At 37.2% G+C, this 21,999-nt stretch overlaps 1 protein-coding gene across 1 annotated transcript in view; it reads left to right on the top strand.

Annotated features, from left to right (window-relative positions):
- Window positions 1-15,452, top strand: part of LOC142339134 (uncharacterized) — a 38,530-nt gene extending 23,078 nt beyond the window's left edge. Inside the window, exons 6-7 of the mRNA XM_075388883.1 lie at window positions 3,082-3,327; window positions 14,769-15,452. Coding sequence (XP_075244998.1) covers window positions 3,082-3,327; window positions 14,769-14,854 — 332 coding nt within the window. The 3' untranslated portion in view covers window positions 14,855-15,452. The remainder of the gene's footprint in view (window positions 1-3,081; window positions 3,328-14,768) is intronic.
- Window positions 15,453-21,999: the final 6,547 nt, after the last annotated feature.

The following is a 21,999-nucleotide window of genomic DNA, read 5'->3' as shown; positions in this document are numbered from 1 at the left end:
TGACTTTTATTTACTTTAATTCAAAGAGATGAGGTCAGATGGGTGTATGTCACTCTAAATGAAGGTTATTTGAGAGCAGCTAATAGAGGCAGCAAAAACTTATACAGATTTTTAAACAAAATATAACATATCAGCCTTCAATGAAAAGACGAATGTTTTTATAGCTGCGAAGCTGTAAGCTGAGCGTAGCTATATTGCGGTGCTCTTGGTTTTTTTGTTTCGTCGTCTGACGCTCTTTTTTCGTTTTACATTTGTTCACACAGCAACGCTGAAAAATTCAAATTTTCTGAATGACTTCTTCCTCTCACTAACGGCATTTGCGCGCATGACGTCATTTCTCACTCGCTTTAGCGAAATCTTGTGGGTTATTTGCGTGATTAGATTTTGATCATACGTGACTTACCTCACTCAATAAAATGACTTTTGCACTTTAAAACTTAAGTTTAATTTGAATTTGTTTAAGGTCAAAGGAACTCCTATGTGCAGTAACGGTCCCTAATAAGAGGCTTCTGTGGAATGAATTTTAACAAGCTTTACTAATTTATCGCTGAATGTTTTTAGCCTAGTGTTTTGAGCGGCGTGATTTTTTTTCAGTTTAGATCTGTAACTGTTTCTATCTCTATTATATGGCACGCAGGTCTATTCTTTCGCAGCTATTCCGGCAATCTGCCGGCTATGTTTGGTCTGTCTTTTTTTGATTTTTTTAGACTGCAGATCTACGAATCTATTGCGGCTATTTTCTGGCAATCTGCCAGCTATGTTTGTTCACATGCGGCAGTTTCATTTTGATATTTACTGTTTTTTTCGATTTTTTGGATCGGATTTTTTTTCAAAATGGTTTTCCCAATCCATTCATAATCCGTTTTAGGTCTAGTTTTGTGCTTAGTCAATGAAAATTCTTTGAATTGTAGGCCAGCACTTGTGCTGCTATGTTTTTATTTATTAATAGCCGCGTCCTCAATTCTAGGCGGCTATTATAGCGCTCCTATTTTTTTTACTTTGTCTAACAGATTTTTGTTTCGTCTTACCGTGACATCTTGGAATTGACTTTTTCATTGACTTACCTCACTCAAAAAAATGACTTCTGAGCTCACTTATGAAACTTTAGATTTTATGAACCTTTACTTATTAAAGGTCAATAGTGTGCATCTAAGTTGTGCCAAACATTTGCCCTAATTCTTGAATATTAGAGTCTTGAGTTTTTGATTTCAAATATCAATTTTGGATCTTTTCCGTTTGTTCCCCCCCCAAATATTGCACGCGCATGGGGGGGGGGGTGCAAATAATATGCGCCCACTAAGCTGAGGGGGCACAAACGGAAAATATCCTAATTTTGAAAAGCTCTATTAGTGCTTTCTCATTATAGAGCTTATGTGTCTCATAAAAATGACAGTCCGGAGCTAACCCAAAAAGTCTAGTGGTCTATTAAAGGACTGGTGGTCGATCTGTCTCTTTTATTAATAGCCGCACAGCAATAGCTGGGGCTATTAATGGCCTTCTCTTGGTTTTTTTTTCGTCGTCATGATTTTTGTTACGACCATATGACGTCTTAGCCACTTTTTGTTCATTCGTTCATGCAATTTCAACTGAATTACATCTGTGACGTCATTTTTCGATCTTAGTAGAGCGAGTTTTTTTTGTTCATGCGCGTGATTAAATTTTTGGTCACACTTGACTTACCTCACTCTCAAAAATGTCTTCCTCACTTTGAAATTGACTTTTATTTACTTTAATTCAAAGAGATGAGGTCAAATGGGTGTGTGTCACTCTAAAGGAAGGTTATTAGAGATCAGCAAATAGAGGCAGCAGTAACTTATAGAGATTTTTAATCAAAATATAACAGATCAGCCCTCAATGAAAAGACGAATTTTTTTGGTCTGTCTTTTTTTACTGTTTTTTTAGACTGCCGATCTACGAATCTATTGCGGCTATTTTCTGGCAATCTGCCAGCTATGTTTTCTATAGTTGTTTGAATTCATGTAACGCCACAAGCGTCTATCGCGGCTATTTTCCGGCAATCTGCCGGCTATGTTTTCGTCGTCAAGATTTTGTTACGACCATATGACGTCACAACGAATTCAAATCTGCTTTTTGTTCATTCGTTCATGCAATTTCAACTGAATTGCGTTCTTGACGTCATTTTTCACTCTTATTGGAGCTCGTTTTTTTGTTCATTCGCGTGATTAAATTTTTGGTCACACTTGACTTACCTCACTCTCAAAATAGAATTGTAAATTGACTTTTATTTACTTTAATTCAAAGAGATAAGGTCAAATGGAAGTGTGTCACTCTAAATGAAGGTTATTTGAGAGCAGCTAATAGAGGCAGCAAAAACATACAGATTTTTAATCAAAATATAACATATTAGCCTTCAATGAAAAGACGTTTTTTTTTGGTCTGTCTCTCGTACTGTTTTTTTTTTGAGACTGCAGATCTACAAAGCTATCGCGGCTATTTTCTGGCAATCTGCCAGCTATGTTAAATTGCGCGGCATCTCAATGTTAAATTGTCCCATCATTATAAACTATCTAAATACAATCTGTTAAACGGTGACGTCTTAACAAATAGATGTAACAAAATGTAGAATTTTCAACGGATGTGATTGGTTGAGAAATTTAAAACTGTACCTTTATTTGTTCACTTAGCCCTAATTGTACATAGCCTTTTTCTAGATTAAATTTTTTACGGCATCTGGCCATGCCTCACGGGCCATGGCCATGCCGCAGCGGCCCGTGGGACTTGATATGGATCTATCACAACCGAACGTGCAATTTTCCTCTTTCGGCTTATCGCGATTGATGTGCAATTTTACGTGAACATTTATATCCTGAATGTTAAAACATGGAGAATTTGTTTAGGAATCAGCTAATCAGAAAACAATATTCCCATTTTTTCAATCGTGATTGGCGAACAATAAAATTCTATAATTTGGTACGTCTGCCATTTTCACTAGCGCCCTATTAAACAATGCTTTTACTGAATAAGAGACATCACATCTTTAAGTCGGCCACCCTTAATCAGTTTTAATGAATGCTCAAAGCAAAGTATGTTTAAGGTTTGTAATTAGATCTTTTGTTGCAGGCGTCTGTTCCCATGGAGAAGCCTGCGCATTTGCTCATGGAGAGGACGAGTTGAGCTTGCTTAGTGGAAGTGCAAAAGAGGCTTTCTTGTCGAGGAAGCGAAATAAGCGAACCATGTCAGGAAAACCGACTGAGAGAGGACTTTCTAACAAGAGCCAGGCTGCTTTAGGCGGCAAAATGGGTGATCAGAAGATGTTTGCAGAGTTTCTTGAGTTCAAGAAATTCAAGATGCAGTCAGAAGAAACGAGTTAGTTTACATATTGCCAACGAGTCCTGTGGTCTTGACCAATTTTTGTCTGATCCATTTGACTTTCTGTCCTAAAAAATGGGATTAACAGGTAGCGCTCAGAGGGCTTTAGGTGGTTGAGGAGCTGTCTTAGAGCCCTACGCCTTACTAGTCTCTAGTTATGCGATTCACCGAAACTGTTTCGATGAGACAATTTCATGGTCTGAAGGGCGGTTGTTAATCTTATATGTATAACCCTCCTGACTCTTCCCGCACTCCTCCTCACCCCTCCCCCGCAACACTCCCCCGTCCACCCTCCTCCACCTGGCGATATGGACCACCTCTTGTCCAGCCCTCCCAACCCCTTTCCCCCATTTTTCCCTTGATCGTTTTTCGATTTACTGAAGTTTGAAGTTGGTAATTAATAGCCGCCCTCATCTTCTCAGCCGGCTATTATAGCGCTCCTTTTTTTTACTTCGTCGAACTTTTTTTTTTTTGCTTTACCATTTTGCCGCTTTTTCAGCATTTTGCGTGAAATCTTTTTAATTGCTCTCAAACGAAGTTTGTAGCAATTATATTAGTCCTGTCGGTCTTTTTTTTTATGCGATTTTTCGCTTGACAAATTTTTCGTCTGACGCTTTTGACTTTTCGTCCTCAAAAACGGGATAAACAGGTAGCGCCCAGCGGGCATTAAGTGCTCTTAGAGCCTTTTAGCTCTGTTTCAGCTCAAACAGTTTTGGAGTCTTATACTTATGGTGTGAACAGCGGTTCTTAGAGGTTGAAGATCCCCCACCCCCCCCCCCCACTGCTGACCCCCCCACTATTGCCCCCCACCGCCCTGTTGCCCCCCACCCCCCCCCCACCCGACTGTCGCCACCCCCATCGGCACCCCCGTGCACCCTCCCCCCACCCGTGGCTAGCTACTGACGAACAACCGCTAGCTAAAAACGCAAATTTATACTAATTTTCACAATTTTTTTCAAGATTTTTGAAAATTTTTGTCAGTTTTTAAAGTTTTTTCAGCCCTAGCAGCCCTAGGTGTCAAGGAATCCACTCTAGGATTTGATAATAGGTTATTGAATAGTTTCTAGTGGTAATAGAATGGTTTCAACATTTCAACACTGCGAATTTTTTGCATTTTTTTGATAAATTTTGCGAATTTTTTCATTGTTTTTGAAAGTTTTTGTCGTTTTTTAGGTTTATCCAGCCTCAAGAGCCAAGGAACCTCCTCGAGGGTTTAATAATAGGTTAATATGTAGTTTCTAGAAGTAATGGAATCATTTTCAAGATTTATAAACATCACGAATTTTAGCATTTTTTGACAAAAATTGCTATATTTTTAAAATTTTTTGACATATATTTTCATTATTCAAGATTTTTCAGCCTCAGGGTTCAGACAACCTCCTGAAAGGTTTGATAATACGTTGCTGCATAGTTTCTAGTGGTAATAGAATGTATTTCAACATTTGAACATCACGATTTTTAGCAATTGTTGGATAAAACTTGAAATTTTTTTTCAAATTTTTCAAAATTTGTCATTATCTAAGTTCTTCCAGCCCCAAGAAACCTCGTATAGGCTTTGATAATAGGTTACTGAACAATTTTTATTGCGATAGAATAGTTTTGAACTTTTTAATATCACAAATTTTATCGATTTTTTTCATAAAACTTATGATTTTTTCAATTTTTTTTTGAAATTTTTGTCATTTTATTTGCAGTTTTTGAGTCCTTTTTTGAGTTTAACAATTAATACTGGCCAACGAAGCTTTTTAAGTCTTGCAGATGGGTTACATGACAAAAATCCAGAGGCAAAAAATGTTCTTTGAACATTTTCGTCACTGCGAAATGTGGAAAGTTTTCTTCTGAATTTTGCACTTTCAGTTTCTTATATGATTGTTACTAACAAGGCTAAAATCTCATGGAAAAAATTTCTAGCTCTCTCTCTTTCTCTTTGTGTGTGTGTGTGTTGTTGGCGTTTCTTTCCTTCTCTTTCTCGCTCACGTTTTACCTCGCACTCTCTCTCTCTCTCTCTCTCTCCTTAACTCTTTTGTTGACTTCAGCGGCTGTTATGTGGCGTGATAATATCGTCTATTACCCTAGCCTCACGCCTCTTCAATCAAGCGAAAGCTAACCTCACTAAACAGTGGCTAGGTGCTGACAACCGCCCGCCGGTCGTTTGAGAGCAATTCGCCCGACGTTAGTCGGTTATGTTCGACTTCTCTAGGCTAGTTTCTCTTCTCTCATTCTGCTAAAAGTGAAGTAATGGTTACGTGACTCTGTTTGAAGTCACTGAGAACTTCTGGCGTTTATCGAGAACCGCGAAGTGGTTCTAGATATTAAGTCAGAATTTTGAAGTGACTTCTGCAGAGTCACGTAACCATTTTAAAACAAGCACTGTGCAAGCTCAGTCGGAAGCTTTGCGGAAAGGATTTTAACCGATTAAACAACCGAAATAGGAATTTTCTTCCGATTGATGAAAAGGAGAATCACTTTCCCAGACAAATGGCTCTTTTGTTTCCAAAGCACTATAGAAACGAAACAATTTCTCAATTTCGTTGTTCTTTGATTTTTCTGTTTGATATAAAAAAAGCCAATTGTCCCTGAAAAATAGTGACCGATGATGATTCCATTCTGGCAAAAACAAGATTCGGTGGTGGGACAATCTGTGGAAACGATGGATTCAAGTTAAGAAAAGGAAGACCCAGAATTTTTCGGGATATCTATGGATATGATTTTCGCCAGGAGTCTTGACCTAGCCGACAAATATCTTTGTCAATTCATACAAGGGATTTATTCCGTTTCTCCATCCCCCAGGAATTTTTTCCGTTTTTGCAAGCCCCCACCCCCACCCATCAGTACTCTCGTCCTCCTGTAAACTAGTAGCAGCGCAATTAACATTACATATTGAAAAATCCAAAATCAAAATCCTGTTAGGGGACAGAATTGTATGCACCAACAAGCAGTGGCAAAAACGGAAAAAACAAGCAGTGGCAAAAAACCTTCTAACAATTAATTTTAAATAAAGAACGCATTTTAAATTTTTTGGAGTTTTTAAAAATTACAACTTCTGGCTAAGTATATAGGAACTTTTGGCATTTAAACTTCTGGCTAAGTATATAGGAACTTTTGGCATTTAAACTTCTGGCTAAGTATATAGGAACTTCTGGCATTTCAACTTCTGGCACTCGCGACGTTCGGCATAGTTAAACTTGCACGTGCGTGTTTTAATTTGAACACCAGTTGCTCAGCAAAGCGATTCAAAACGAACAGAGTCAGAATAAAAAATTGAAGTCAGAAATAGAAACGGGATAAACCCATAAAGCCCAATTTTAGATGCCCGCTATTTGAACGTCGTTCCTATAAGTCTTATTTACCATCTCTTATGCTTATTGATATTGATAGTAGCCCGTGTAGCCTCTCTCTAAGAAATAGAAGTACGTTATGTTCAACTACGATATGCCATCAAAATAAATCGGACTTAAAAATGTTTTTGTACAAAAATCTTTTTTTTCGATATCTTCTATTCTTTCAATCCCAATCATGCTTATTGGAATCAACGGCGGCTATTTTCCGGCAATCTGCCGGGTATGTTTTAGTCTAGGAAGTTTGATCCTCTGTCTCCTTCATTCCCCCAAAACAACACTCCCCTAGTCAAACCTCGTCACCTGACGATATGGACTCACCTTTCGTCCCGTCCTACCTCCCCCCCATCGTTTGCCCCCCCCCACTCCGCTTCTCCCGACCATTGCTAGCATCTCTAAGCCCCAGATGGCTATTACCAAATCCAAGCGTTCGTCGGTCGTTTGAGAGCAGTTCGCCTTATTGGCCTTCTCTTGGTTTTTAATTGTTCTTGAAAGAAGTTCATAGCAAATATTGTAAGCGGGTTCGTCTTTTTTATGCAAATTTTTTGCTTGACCATTTTGCGTTTTTCATAGAGAACGTTATATGTAATCATCTGATTAATGTAGGTAATTTGTCATAAATTCGACACATTGTACAGAAAATGAGTTCCATTTCAATGACACTTTTTAATAGCCGCGAAGCCATAGCTGAGGCTATTATTGCCCTTCTCTTGGTTTTTTATTACGACTCGAAGAGGAGTATTGCTTTTCTTAAGGTTTTTTTTACCGGAAGTACTATTTGGTCAGGCGGCGTTTTTTTGTATCAGTGAAAGTGAGTAAAATTGCCGTATGAACTAACCTTTTCTGAGAGAATCCGATTTTGGCGGGTTTTTCAAGTTTTTTGTTTGTGTTTTGAGTTTAATTTCCATAAAAAGTCTTTTGGTGCACAGTCGGTGGTTTTTGGTTTCTAATTGATAAATTGCTCTTGAACGAAGTTCATCGCAATTATTGTAAACGCGTTGGTCTTATTTATGCAAATTTTTTGCTTGACCGTTTTTGCGATATTCTTCTAAAATTTTCTTTGACTTCTCAAGTGACTTTTTCATGCTTTCGTTCTTCATTTTTTGAGTGATTTCACTCCGAAGTACTGCTTGTTGCTAATATAAAGTCGGTTGCAGTATAGCATCAAGAAGGGCCTGATAACCGAGTGTGCAGTGCATCTGTTTATTGATCGGGAGGTCAGCGGTTCGAATCCCGGCGGGATCAAATGTTTTTCCACCCTCCTGTCGTTTGAGAGCAATTCTTCTGACATTAGTCGGTTTATTAATGGCCGGACAGCGATAGCTGGGGCTATTATTGGCCTTCTCTTGGTTTTTTTATTTCTTCGTTAAGATTTTTATTACCACCATATGACGTCACAACCAATTCAAATCTGCTTTTTGTTCATTCGTTCATGCAATTTCAACTGAATTTTGTTCGTGACGTCATTTTTCATTCTTAGTGGAGCTCGTTTTTTTTGTTCATTCGCGTGATTAAATATTTGGTCACACTTGACTTACCTCACTCTCAAAAATGACTTCCTCACTTTGAAATTGACTTTTATTTACTTTATTTAAGAGATGAGGTCAAATGGGTATGTGTCACTCTAAAAGACGGTTATTTGAGAACAGCTAATAGAGGCAGCAAGAACTTATACAGATTTTCAAACAAAATATAACATATCAGCCTTCAATGAAAAGACGAATGTTTTTGGTCTGTCCTTTTATTGTTTTTTTGAGACTGCAGAACTACGAATCTATTGCGGCTATTTTCTGGCAATCTGCCAGCTATGTTTGTTCACATGCGGCATTTTCACTTTCATATTTACTGTTTTTTCGATTTGTTGGATCGGATTTTCAAAATGGTTTTCCCAATCCATTCATAGTCCGTTTTAGGTCTAGTTTTTTTGTTTAGTCAATGAAAATTCTTTGAATTGTACGTCAGGACGTGTCCTGCTATGTTTTTATTTATTTCGTCTACAAGATTTTCACGACCATATGGCATCACAATCACTTCAAATCTGCTTTTTGTTGACTCGTTAATGCCATTTTAACTGAATTGCTTGCGTTAGATCATTGTTCACTCCTAAAGCAGCTAGTATTTTGTTCATTCGAGCGTTTTTTTTTTGCCGCACCTGACTTGCCTCGCTCTCAAAAATTACTCCCTCATTAGTAGCCGCACAGCAATAGCTGAGGCTATTATTGGCCTTCTCTCGGTTTTTTTATTTCGTCGGTGCGTTTTTTGTTACGAACATATGACGTCACAACTACTTAAAATCTGCTTTTTGTTCATTCGTTCATGCAATTTCAACTGAAGTGCATGTGTGACGTCATGTTTTGCTCTTAGCGGAGCTAGTTTTTTGTTCACTCGCGTGATTAAATTTTTAGTCACACTTGACTTACCTCACTCTCAAAAATGACTTCCTCATTTTGAAATTGACTTTTATTTACTTTATTTAAAAGAGATGAGGTCAAATGGGTATGTGTCACTCTAAAAGACGGTTATTTGAGAGCAGCTAATAGAGGCAGCAAGAGCTAATACATATTTTTAAACAAAATATAACATATCAGCCTTCAATGAAAAGACGAATGTTTTTGGTCTGTCTTTTTATTGTTTTTTTGAGACTGCAGAACTACGAATCTATTGCGGCTATTTTCTGGCAATCTGCTAGCTATGTTTGTTCACATGCGGCATTTTCAATTTCATATTTACTGTTTTTTCGATTTGTTGGATTGGATTTTCAAAATGGTTTTCCCAATCCATTCATAGTCCGTTTTAGGTCTAGTTTTTTTGTTTAGTCAATGAAAATTCTTTGAATTGTACGTCAGGACGTGTCCTGCTATGTTTTTATTCATTTCGTCTACAAGATTTTCACGAACATATGGCATCACAATCACTTCAAATCTGCTTTTTGTTGACTCGTTAATGCCATTTTAACTGAATTGCTTGCGTTAGATCATTGTTCACTCCTAAAGCAGCTAGTATTTTGTTCATTCGAGCGTTTTTTTTGCCGCACCTGACTTGCCTCGCTCTCAAAAATTACTCCCTCATTAGTAGCCGCACAGCAATAGCTGAGGCTATTATTGGCCTACTCTTGGTTTTTTTATTTTGTCGGTGCGTTTTTTGTTACGAACATATGACGTCACAACCACTTAAAATCTGCTTTTTGTTCATTCGTTCATGCAATTTCAACTGAAGTGCATGTGTGACGTCATGTTTTGCTCTTAGCGGAGCTAGTTTTTTGTTCACTCGCGTGATTAAATTTTTAGTCACACTTGACTTACCTCACTCTCAAAAATGACTTCCTCACTTTGAAATTGACATTTATTTACTTTATTTCAAAGAGATAAGGTCAAATAGGTGGGTGTCACTCTAAATGAAGGTTATTCGAGAGCAGCTAATAGAGGCAGCAAAAAATATACAGGTTTTTAATCAAAATATAACAAATCAGCCTTCAATGAAAAGACAATTTTTTGGTCTGTCATTTTTGCTGTTTTTTTTTAGACTGCAGATCTACGAAGCTATGGCGGCTATTTTCTGGCAATCTGCCAGCTATGCTTCTGAATTTGACTTCTATTTACTCGAAGAGATAATGTCAATTGTGTGTGTCACTCTAATTAAAGGTTATTTGAGAGCAGCTACTAGAAGCAACAAAGAGTTATACAGATTTTTAATCAAAATATAACATCTCAGCAGTTAATAATTGTTTTTGGTTAGCTTATTCTACTATCTTGTTGACCAGTGTAAAAATTTAACCTTTTTGGACAGAAATTGTAGTTTTTTATATTTTTTTTACTTTTATTGTCATTATTCAGGTTTTTTTTTTTCAGCCTCAGTAACTGGAAAATTTTCTTGGCCATGGATTAGTTTTCAACTCTTTAATATCGCCAATTTTTTTTATAAAACCTGCAATTTGTCAACATTTTTTTTTGTTTCTGCAGGCTCAAGAGCCGCGGAATCTCACCTTGTGTTTGATAATCATCCCTAGATATCTAGATGTAATGGAATGTTTTTCAAGATTTTAATATCAAGAATTTTTGAGACTGCAGAACTACGAATCTATTGCGGCTATTTTCTGGCAATCTGCCAGCTATGTTTGTTCACATGCGGCATTTTCACTTTCATATTTACTGTTTCTTCGATTTGTTGGATCGGATTTTCAAAATGGTTTTCCCAATCCATTCATAGTCCGTTTTAGGTCTAGTTTTTTTGTTTAGTCAATGAAAATTCTTTGAATTGTACGTCAGGACGTGTCCTGCTATGTTTTTATTTATTTCGTCTACAAGATTTTCACGACCATATGGCATCACAATCACTTCAAATCTGCTTTTTGTTGACTCGTTAATGCCATTTTAACTGAAATGCTTGCGTTAGATCATTGTTCACTCCTAAAGCAGCTAGTATTTTGTTCATTCGAGCGTTTATTTTTTTTGCCGCACCTGACTTGCCTCGCTCTCGAAAATTACTCCCTCATTAGTAGCCGCACAGCAATAGCTGAGGCTCTTATTGGCCTTCTCTTGGTTTTTTTATTTCGTCGTCGCGATTTTTGTTACGACTATATAACGTCACAACCACTTCAAATCTGTTTTTTGTTCATTCGATCATGCAATTTCAACTGAAGTGCGTGTGTGACGTCATTTTTTGCTCTTAGTGGAGCGAGTTTTTTTGTTCATTTGCGTGATTAAATTTTTGGTCACACTTGACTTACCCCACTCTCAAAAATGACTTCCTCACTTTGAAGTTGACTTTACTTTATTTCAAAGAGATAAGGTCAAATAGGTGGGTGTCACTCTAAATGAAGGTTATTCGAGAGCAGCTAATAGAGGCAGCAAAAAATATACAGGTTTTAAATCAAAATATAACAAATCAGCCTTCAATGAAAAGACAATTTTTTGGTCTGTCATTTTTGCTGTTTTTTTTTTAGACTGCAGATCTACGAAGCTATGGCGGCTATTTTCTGGCAATCTGCCAGCTATGCTTCTGAATTTGACTTCTATTTACTCGAAGAGATAATGTCAATTGTGTGTGTCACTCTAATTAAAGGTTATTTGAGAGCAGCTACTAGAAGCAACAAAGAGTTATACAGATTTTTAATCAAAATATAACATCTCAGCAGTTAATAATTGTTTTTGGTTAGCTTATTCTACTATCTTGTTGATACTGCAGATGTACAAAGCTATTGCGGCTATTTTCTGGCAATATATTAGCTATGTGTGCTTAGTGCTGTGAAGCTACTGGGAAGGCCGTAGTATAAGGTTAAAAGGTCATTTTTAGGTTTTGGAGCCCAAAATGTTGCAATTTTTCGTGTTTTGTCAATTTTCGAATTTTTTGTTGGACCAGTGTAAAAATTTAACCTTTTTGGACAGAAATTGTAGTTTTTTATATTTTTTTTACTTTTATTGTCATTATTCAGGTTTTTTTTTTCAGCCTCAGTAACTGGAAAATTTTCTTGGCCATGGATTAGTTTTCAACTCTTTAATATCGCCAATTTTTTTTTATAAAACTTGCAATTTGTCAACATTTTTTTTTGTTTCTGCAGGCTCAAGAGCCGCGGAATCTCACCTTGTGTTTGATAATCATCTCTAGATATCTAGATGTAATGGAATGTTTTTCAAGATTTTAATATCAAGAATTTTAACAATTTTTTAAACATTTGAATTTTTAAAATTTTTGGAATTTTTTTTTCTGGCACCAGTGGCGCAGCGGTCTCTACCATGATTTGATAATAAGCTGTTGCATAGTTTAGAGAAAATCGAATGGTTATCAATATTTTAATGACTCGATCTTTAGCAATTTTTTGATCAAATTTAATTTTTTTTCAAATCTTTAGAAAATTGTTGTTCCACGTTTATGGATCTTTATGAGCCAGTGAAACTATTTAAAGATTGAATTAAGGATATCTGATAGTCTGTTGAGACAATGTAATGGTTCTGGAGATACTAATATTACGACTTTTAGCAAATTTTGTTAAAATTTGCAATTGTTTTTAATTTTTGATTGTTTTTGTCCTATTCTGAATTTAGCGACCATTGCTGGCCGACGAAACTTAATTCATGCAGATGGGTTACATGAAAGAGCTACAGAGGCAAAAAACTGTGTTAAACATTTTTTTCATTGAGAAATTGGCAAACTTTTTAAAATTTCCTCTTTTCAGTTCAAGTTTTCATTTGAAACTTGCTGAGTCGAATACCATCAGGGATAATTTTCCTAGCTCTCTCTCTATCTCTGTCGTCTGGGGTTTCTTTGCTTCTCTTTCTCGTTCAAGTTTGATTGCTCTAACGCTATCTCTCTCTCTTTCTCTCTTTTCGTAACTTTTGATTCCGCACTTCAGCTGCTCTTATATGGCGTGATGTCATCTACTACTCCCATTAACGCTGAATTATAGGAGAATTGTTTTATCATATATGACTTAATTAGCACTTTCTTGAAAATCATGGTTTATTGCTCTCAAACGAAGTTTACCAATGGTATTAATCCTATTGGTCTTTTTCTATGCGATTTTTTGTGAGACCCATGACTTTTCGTCCCAGAAACGGGATAAAGAGCGCTCAGGGACTTTAAGTTATCTTAGAGCGTTTCAGTCACTAGTCCGTAAGTGTTCGATTTACAGAAACTGTTCTTCAGACTCATAGTTATAGTGTGAAGGGCTGTTCTTAGAAATTGATCCGACACCCCCGCCCCCAATTCAGCCCTCTCCATAACCGCCATCCGTGCACATTGTTCAGGCCGAAAAGGCCCCATGCAGCCAAAGATCCTCCCACCTATGCTTCCCGCGTTTATGAACCCCCTCCCCCGCTGCGCTTACCTCACGCACCTTCAATTAAGCTAAAGCTAGCCTCACTAAAACGTGGCTAGCGTCTGACAAAGCCAACCGCTCGCCGTTCGTTTGTGAGCATTTCGCCCGACGTTAGCCGGTTATGTATTCCTTGTTTCGCTGCTCTCAAGCTAATTTCTTACTTCACCATTTTTCCGTCTGGCCCTTTCAATTTTTCGTACTCATGAACAGGTGAAGCCCAAAGGTTATTGAGTGGCTGAGCAGCTCTCAGAGCCTTATGCCTTACTAGTCTCTAGGTTTGCTATTCACCGCAACTGCCTCTGTCACTCCCCAATCGCTTGACTCCCCCCCCCCAATACTAACATCCGTACGCCCCAGCTGGCTACTACCGAAGTCAACCGTCGCCGGTCGTTTGAAAGCAAGTCGCACGGTTTTTGTCGGTGTTGTCTTTTTGTCCAGATCTTTGTTACAACCATATGACGCCAGGCTTGCTTCAAACTTTCTTTATTCATTCGTTCATGCAAGTTTGACTTAGTTGTTTGCGTGACGTCATTTTTCACTCAATATTGGATCGAATTTTTTGTTGATGGTGTTCAATAAAATTTTGGTCACATACGACTTACCTCGCTCAGAACAATGAATTCCTCGCTCTCAAATTGGAGGGATTTAATGTCAAATGAGAATGCTTCAATCGAAATGATGGTTGTTGAGGGCCGCTTCCAAAACAAAATTTAAGCCTGTATCAAGTTGGAATCAGGGTTTATTTTGGCGATCTGCCGCATTGGGAATCTGCCTGCAATATACTTTGGTATTTTGCGGCTACAAGTCTAGAAAGCTATCGCAGCTTTTTTCTGGCAATCTGCCAGCAATATTTGATATTAGTAAAGAAGGGTATCGTGGTTATCTTTTTTTATTACTGACAGTTTTTGATCATCGTTAATTGGTCAAATTTTTGCTGGTTGAGTTTTTTGCTCAATTCAGAATTTTCGCAATTTTACGAAAGATAATGCACGATAACAGAAAGTGAAACAAACTTGGCTGGCGAAAAAAATATTTATAATACCGTGATAAATCTATAATAAGTCTCTATAATACCTTGAGCACTGGCTGTACCGTGGTTCTGTTAATAATGTATGAGGCCCATAGTGAGTTTTGAACAGTTACTCACCACAGGCGGCAATTGCGCCCCTTCTCTTCTCCCCTCCTCATCTCTTTCCCAGTTTGTCGTTCTAGAAAATATTGAACATTAGTCGGCGTCACATGTTCATTTGACCGAATTGCAATTGGAAATAAAAGCATGGTTTCAGGTGGAATGAACTCATTGCACTCTGGAGCTTTCGATCGACTGAGAATGGGTGACCGAAACTTCTCGCGTTCTGACTACGTCTACTGAGACAAATATGTCCACGCGATTTAGGGAGTGTTCGTCAATTGCTAATATGGAAGGCGCACAAGTATTCTTTTGCTAAAACTTAGAAATCGGAAGCTGAAATTTGATATGTCTCACGACTCATTTTCATTGAATTGATCATCACCAAATGAGTGCTAGATAATTTTCTGATTTGAGATTAAGCTAACGACTCTTCTTCTTAATAGCCGAGACTGAAGATTGAGCACTGTATGTTATTATTGATGTTTAAATGTCGTATCCTTTTAACTTTGCCGGTTATGCATATCTTGCTGCAGAAGTTTTATCAATGCTGCGTAATCGCAATTTATTTGTATTTCTCTATAGATATTAATATTCTAATAGGAATATTAATATACATTTTAAATTATAAATCGTATTTGCAGAACAATAAGCAGTCCTTAATTTTACTATTTCTCTTAAATGGGAGTACCTGTCTTTCCCGTTTTGTGTTTTAACCCTTGTGAATGCAACGTCAGTGTTATGTTCCTATGATAGTATGTATATTTAAAACTCATTTGTTGTAATGCAAACGATGCTGTTTGTGTATTCTGTTCATGTCTAATAAAATATCTGTGACAAATCTTTTAATCGCTCTCTAATGAAGTTTGAAGCAGTTATTAGTAGCCGCCGCCAGCCTCTCAAAAGCTATTATTTAGGTGCTCAACTTTTTTTACAATCCAGAGAATTGTGGATTGTATTGCTGCTCTATCTTTATAATTGGTCTCGAACGAAGTTTGAAGCAATAAGTGAAAACATAGGTCTGTTTATTAATTGCTCTCAAACGAAGTTTGTAGCAATTATATTAGTCCTGTCGGTCTTTTTTTTATGCGATTTTTCGCTTGACCGATTTTTCGTCTGACGCTTTTGACTTTTCGTCCTCAAAAACGGGATAAACAGGTAGCGCCTAGCAGGCTTTAAGTGCTCTTAGAGCCTTTCAGCTCTGTTTCAACTCAAATTGTTTTGGAGACTTATACTTATGTTATGAAGGGCGGTTCTTAGAGGTTGACGACACCCCCACTGTTGACCCCCCATTGCCCCCACCCCCCCCCCCCACCGAGCTGTTGCCCACCCCCTCCACCAGACCCCCGGTGTACACCCCCACCCACACCCCCCCCCCCCCCCCCCCCCGCCTCCCGTGGCTACTGACGAACAACCGATCGTTAAAAACACGCAATTTTATACTAACTTTCACAATTTTTTTTCAAGTTTTTTGAAAATTTTTGTCATTTTTTGTGTTTTTTTCAGCCCTAGTTGTCAAGAAACCTCCTCTAGGGTTTTATATTAGGTTACTGCATAGTTTCTAGTGGTAGTGCAAAGGTTTCAACATTTTAACATCATAAATTTTAGCCTTTTTTTCCTTTTTTTTGACAAAACGTGCAAATTTTTCCAATTTTTTTGACATTTATATTTTATTATCCACTTCTTTCCGGACGCAGGGGCCAAAAACGTCCTTAAGGGTTTGATAATAAGTTACTGAAACAATTTTATTTGCCATGGAATAGCTTTCTGTTTTTTAATATGACAAATTTTATCAATTTTTTTTTAAAAAACTTGCATTTTTGTTCAGGTTTCTGTTGGTTTTTGGTTTCTCCAGCCTCAAGACTCGAGAAACCTCCTCTAGGGTTCAAAAGTAGGTACTGTTTATTTTCTAAATGTAATGAATTGTTTTTCCAGATTTCAACACCACGAATTTCAGCATTTTTTTATTACAAAACTTGCAAATTTTTAAATTTATTGTCAATTTTTTATCGCTATTGTCTGTATATTTATCATTATTGTCATTTATTCAGATTTTTCAGCCTAACTGAAAATCTCCTTTAGGCTTTGGTAGTGAGTTACTGAAAAACGTATGTTGGCCATGGATTAGTTACAACTTTTATCACAAATTTTAGCAGTTTTTTGCAACTTCTAATTTTCAAGTTTTTTAAAATTTTATGTCAATTTCTTGGTTTCTCCAACCTCAACAACCACATAACCTCCTCTAGAGTTTGACCTTAGGTTACTGCATAGCTTATAGATGTAATGGAAGGTTTTTCAAGATTTTAAGATCAACAATTTTTAAAATTATTTGCAAGTTTTTTGAATCTTTGACTTTTTTTTATCATTTTTTCCGGCACCAGGGTCCTAGGGACCTCCTCCTAGGCTTCATGAAAATGTGTCGCATAGTTTCTAGATTCATGGAATTGTTATCAATATTTAAATGACTCCAGCTTTAGCACTTTTTTGATAAAATTTAACTTTTTAAATTTACGATAAACTATTCTCATGTTCCAAGTTTGTGGATGTTTTTGACCAGTAAAACTATTTAAAGCTTGAAATAGTGATACTGGATATACTCTTGAGACAATGAAATGGTTTTGAAGATTTTAATGTCTGGAATTTTGGCAGGATTTAGTTAAAATTTGCAATTGTTTTCAAAATTTTTGAGTGTTCTTGTCCTTTTCTGAGTTTAACTATCATTACTGGCCAACGAAGTTTTTCAAGTTTTGCAGATGGGTTTACTGACATAACTCAGGAGATAAAAATAGTTTTGAAAATTGTCACTGCAAAATTTGGAAGCTTTTAAATTTTGCAATATTTTGCAAATTTTTTAAATATCAGTTTTCTATCTGATTTGTTTACTAACGAAGCTAGAAAACTAAAAGTTGAAGAGTCAAATCAAGCTAGCGCTAGCTTCAATAAACCGTGGCTAGCTATTGACGAAGGCAAACCGCTGGCCGGTCGTTTGAGAGCAATTCGCCCGACGTTAGTCGGTTATGTTTCAAAATTTTTGCCTGACCGTTTGGTTCTAGAACATTCTTCCATTTGAAGGGTGGTTTTTAGAGGTTGACACCCCTTTTCACCCCTCTCCTACATCAGCCCCCTCGCTTCACCACTGCTCATGGTTCAGGCCGTAAGGACATCGCGTCGTGCACCCAAAGACACCCATCGTTGACATTTTCATTCCGTCTGAGCGCAAGTCGGCAACGAAACATATTACTACCTTTGGAGGCATTGACACCAAGAATAATTAGCAGCGAGTTTTCTGTTTTTGTTTTGAATTTATCTAGTTTTCTTGAACATTTTTGCATAACAAGAATTGCTTTCCTTGTCTCTGGTGGCCTCTTAGCAGATTTTTTTATTATTTGGCAATTTTCAAGGTTTTTGACATTTGATCTAAAAACTTTGCATTCGACACGCTGATCCCAAAAAACCTGCAATTATTTATACTGTTTTCGTTGTTGTTGCAGCTGTCACACAGAGCTGCAATTCGCAGGTAATTTTGGCGGGATACAGGCGCTTACTTCCATTTGTAACTGGTACTGAAGTTGCATTTGTATCATAATAATAATAGGTATATTAGTAGTAGTGTATGACTGCCTATCCACAACTTGCTTGTGGTGCGGCGACCTTTCTGCATCTACGCCGTGGTGAATGACATGCGGTCCCCGGGTTAGGGGGAACAGGAGGGGCATCGTCAACATCAGGGGAAAGGAAGGCGGATTATTCTGTGGATTGTGGTCGTGTGGGACTAATGGAAATAAGTCCAGCCGTTTGGCTACCTCTACTGGTTCTTCCCACAGGTCAGTTATTTTCAGGTCTGTGGTGTTCTTACTGCAGTTGAGAATGTTTACGTCATGTGGCGGTACATCACATTTGGGACAGCGGTTATCAACATTGTCACGGATCCTACTCAAGTGAACGTTTAACAGGGGACAGTATCGAGTTCTTAGTTGTGCCAGTCGGATACGTGCAATTCGTGGCAGCGTTTAATCTTCTGCTATCTTTGTGGGAGGTGTACCTAGTTGCTTGCTGTCTTTGTTCAACTGGGTATGGACCATGTGTCGGTGGATACTTTTGAGCGAGTTTTTGTATTCTTTACGATTTAATTGCCCTTGATTGTTTGTGTGCTGCTTCACGTGGTCTCTATAACTATCATTTAGTGTCGATCTCATGGGAAGAAAACTGGTTGAAGAGGTTGTTTCAAGATCAGGACGATGGCTCTGATAACTTCCGGCTAAGAATTGTTCTGCTATTTCAGTGTGAGCTTTGACAGGCAGCATTTCACCCTCATTGTGTAAGTCATTGATGTCGGTCATTTTTACACAGCCAGTAATTTTGCGTAGAGCAATGTTTGGTTACGTTTGTAGATGGTTACAATTTGTATTGCTGATTGTGTCAGCCCAAATGGGAGCACCGTAGCTCAGGACGCTCCGACCAATAGCTTTTTAAGTCACTTAGTGTATCTTTTGTGCAGCCCCATTCACTACCAGCAATCTTTCAGTATATTATTGTGCTTTTGTATTTTCTCTTTGGTGTTTTTACATGTTCTCCAAAATTGAGCGTACTATCAAAGGTAACACCAAGTACTTTGACTTTGGACTTTACTGTTATCGATGAACTGTTGATAGTGAGTTGTGGGTTAAACTTGGCCTCTTTGCTCCAGGTTGTGAACACATTCAGCGAGAAACGCGTTTTACAACTGGATCAGGCAAGCCCAGTGTCTCTGGTCCCCAGTATGCTTTTATACTGTTTTTAATAGGCGCCGTCAGCCTCTCGAACCGCTATTCTTTAGGCGCTCTTTTTTATTCACTTTACCTTTTGATTACGTTTTACATTAGTCACGATTTTCCCGTTTGATTTCTGACTTACTTCACTCACTGTTTCAACTGAATGGATTTTAAATTCTTTCTTGCATTGATTTATGCAATATAGTGAATACGGTCAAAGTCAAAAGAGCAAAATCAAAAGAGGCCGGATCAACCGATAAAGCCCGGTCATTAAGTCGTTGAGAATTAGTTTATCAAAATTCATTAGAGTGTTTGCTATCTGATATGGGTATTAATTTATTAGCTTTCAGTTTGGAAACTGAAAAAATCTAGTGTTAGAATCTAACTGAAACTGCACACCAAATTAGAACACTTTTTGACAGAATAATTTTCAGCCAATTTGTTCTTTTTTTCTTTTTTCTGTCTCAATCCCGATGTGCATCAAGCGCGTCAACGGCTACTTTTTTCCGGAAATCTGCGGGTATGTTTTATTTTTTTTGTAAATTTACTGGACTGAACTATTGGTTTGAAAAAATCAGTTTCTGTCTTCTATTCCGGTCTAATAGTATTGAGCCTTTCTTTCAGTTCTTTGGACTGGATCTGGGGACTCGTCCTGTTTTTTTTAATCGTTTTATCTTTATTTCATTTTATATAAGTCACTGTGTTCACGTTTGACTTCTAACATACCGTATTCGCTGTTTCAATCGAATGGAATTGAGAATTCTTTCAGCAAATTTACGCGAATGCGTTCATTGCGAAAAAGAGAAATCAAAAGAAACGGTAAGTCAAGAAATACCGGGCACTAAGACGATGTGTAGTGACTTAGTGTAAAATCTTATAAATTCCTGAGATTAAACTGTTATTTGTTGTTAATATTGAGCGTATTTTCCTGCAATATAGAGTTTCAATTCTTCTTATTTTTTAAACCTGCTGAAGCTGTGGTTCAAATCAAAACAATTTTTGACATAAAGAAAAATTAGGTGGCCTTCAATTTTTCTCTTTATTTTAATCAAAACATTGGTCAGAGGGGTTTACAGCGTTTGTTTTTTTGGCAATCTCTTTGTAGTCGTATACGTTTTATTACCAAATATTTACTTGTCCTTTTTGATAAATTTGTTTTTAAATCGTTCGCTGGCTTGACTGCTTCGCCTTTAATCCTGAAGAACGTGTGAACTGATAACGCCAAATTGCATTAAGTCATCCTTTGTGGCTCTACAAGTCCGGATCACGGTAGTCAATTTAGGAAAGAGAACTTCATTGCTTGAATGGCAATTTCAATTTTGATATGTTTGAACATGCGCCTGCACAGTTATCTGCCAAACAAACCCCCAACTAAATCAGTTTGGCTGGCCTCCATAAGATTAAACTAGCTACAACCAAAGCTGTACTTCAGAACGGATCACCGTGACTAATGTTGAAGCACAATCTCGTGGTTTTGAGGGGAATTTGATTTTTGATAGTTTTGCATATCCCCCTCCACAATTATCTGCCACCCCCCCCCCCCCCGATCAACCAAAGTCGACCTCTAGCCTTTCATTCGAGGGCATTTCATCCAGTGGTAGTAAGTTTGTTTCCACCAACTGAAAACAAAAATTCGTCTTAACTGATCTTGCTCGAAATTGATCAATTCCCTAGAATTTACAAAAATGTATGACGCCTCGTTTTCCGATCTCTTGAAGCCAATCATTGCGCGCCATTTTGATCACAATACAGCGTTTGTTTAAACATTACTTGTTTGGCGAAGAAATATGCTTCAGTTTTTTTAAACAAACGAACTGTCGATGAGCGTTCCATATTTTTGATTACTCTCGAACGCAATTTGAAGCATTTTTTGAGGCAGTCTGAGTTTTTCTTGCAAAATTTTGCCTGACATTCTTGTCATTGTTCCAAAATAATTTATCCCTTGGTGGTATGATTTGGCTTTTTCATAACAGGTTTTCAAATTTAAAAATGCATACTATTTGAAATGTAATGCAGTAACAGACTTAATTGGAAAAAATTTTAGCACTAAAAGCTACGTTATTATCTCAACTAAACGTTCAAACCGTTGGAGATAGTCCTTCACGCATAGTTGATGACTTGTTGCGAATCGGTTCCTGATTGCAAAAAAACATCAATCAACAACATAGGCACTTTGTTTTTATTTCACATGTATGGGCTTTTCTTGTTTTTCTATTTGATTTTTTATATATGATGCATTTTTCAAAAAAACAGCATCCTGAATCCTATAATTCAAAAACGAAAAGCACAAACAGGAGAAAGGAAATTTCTTACGCCAGTAATATGATGAAGCTTTCAAATATCAGCATCCATTCATAATTGCAGAAAATGAAAATTTATTTCTAAAATTTTGTATTAATAACCATAAAGAATAAAAAGGCTTGATATTGTTATTTAACTTTTGAAAAATTGCTCTAAGAGAAGATTTTTCTGTGGAACACAACCATTTTTTTGAATGCGAACACATCAAAAGAAAAATAGAGCCGGTACCAACGAGCAGTTGAAGTAAAATTTAACTTTTGTGGACTTTCTTTTACTTCTTTATTGTTCCAACCCCATTTGTGAGGGGAGGAACTATATACTCAAATGGGTTTTTTT

Source organism: Convolutriloba macropyga, chromosome 5 (genome assembly GCF_964194025.1).
Source record: "Convolutriloba macropyga chromosome 5, txConMacr16.3, whole genome shotgun sequence".
Taxonomy (NCBI): Eukaryota; Metazoa; Xenacoelomorpha; order Acoela; family Convolutidae; genus Convolutriloba; species Convolutriloba macropyga.
The sequence above is the reverse complement of the archived record's forward strand: the minus strand, read 5'-3'. Positions and strand labels throughout refer to the sequence as shown.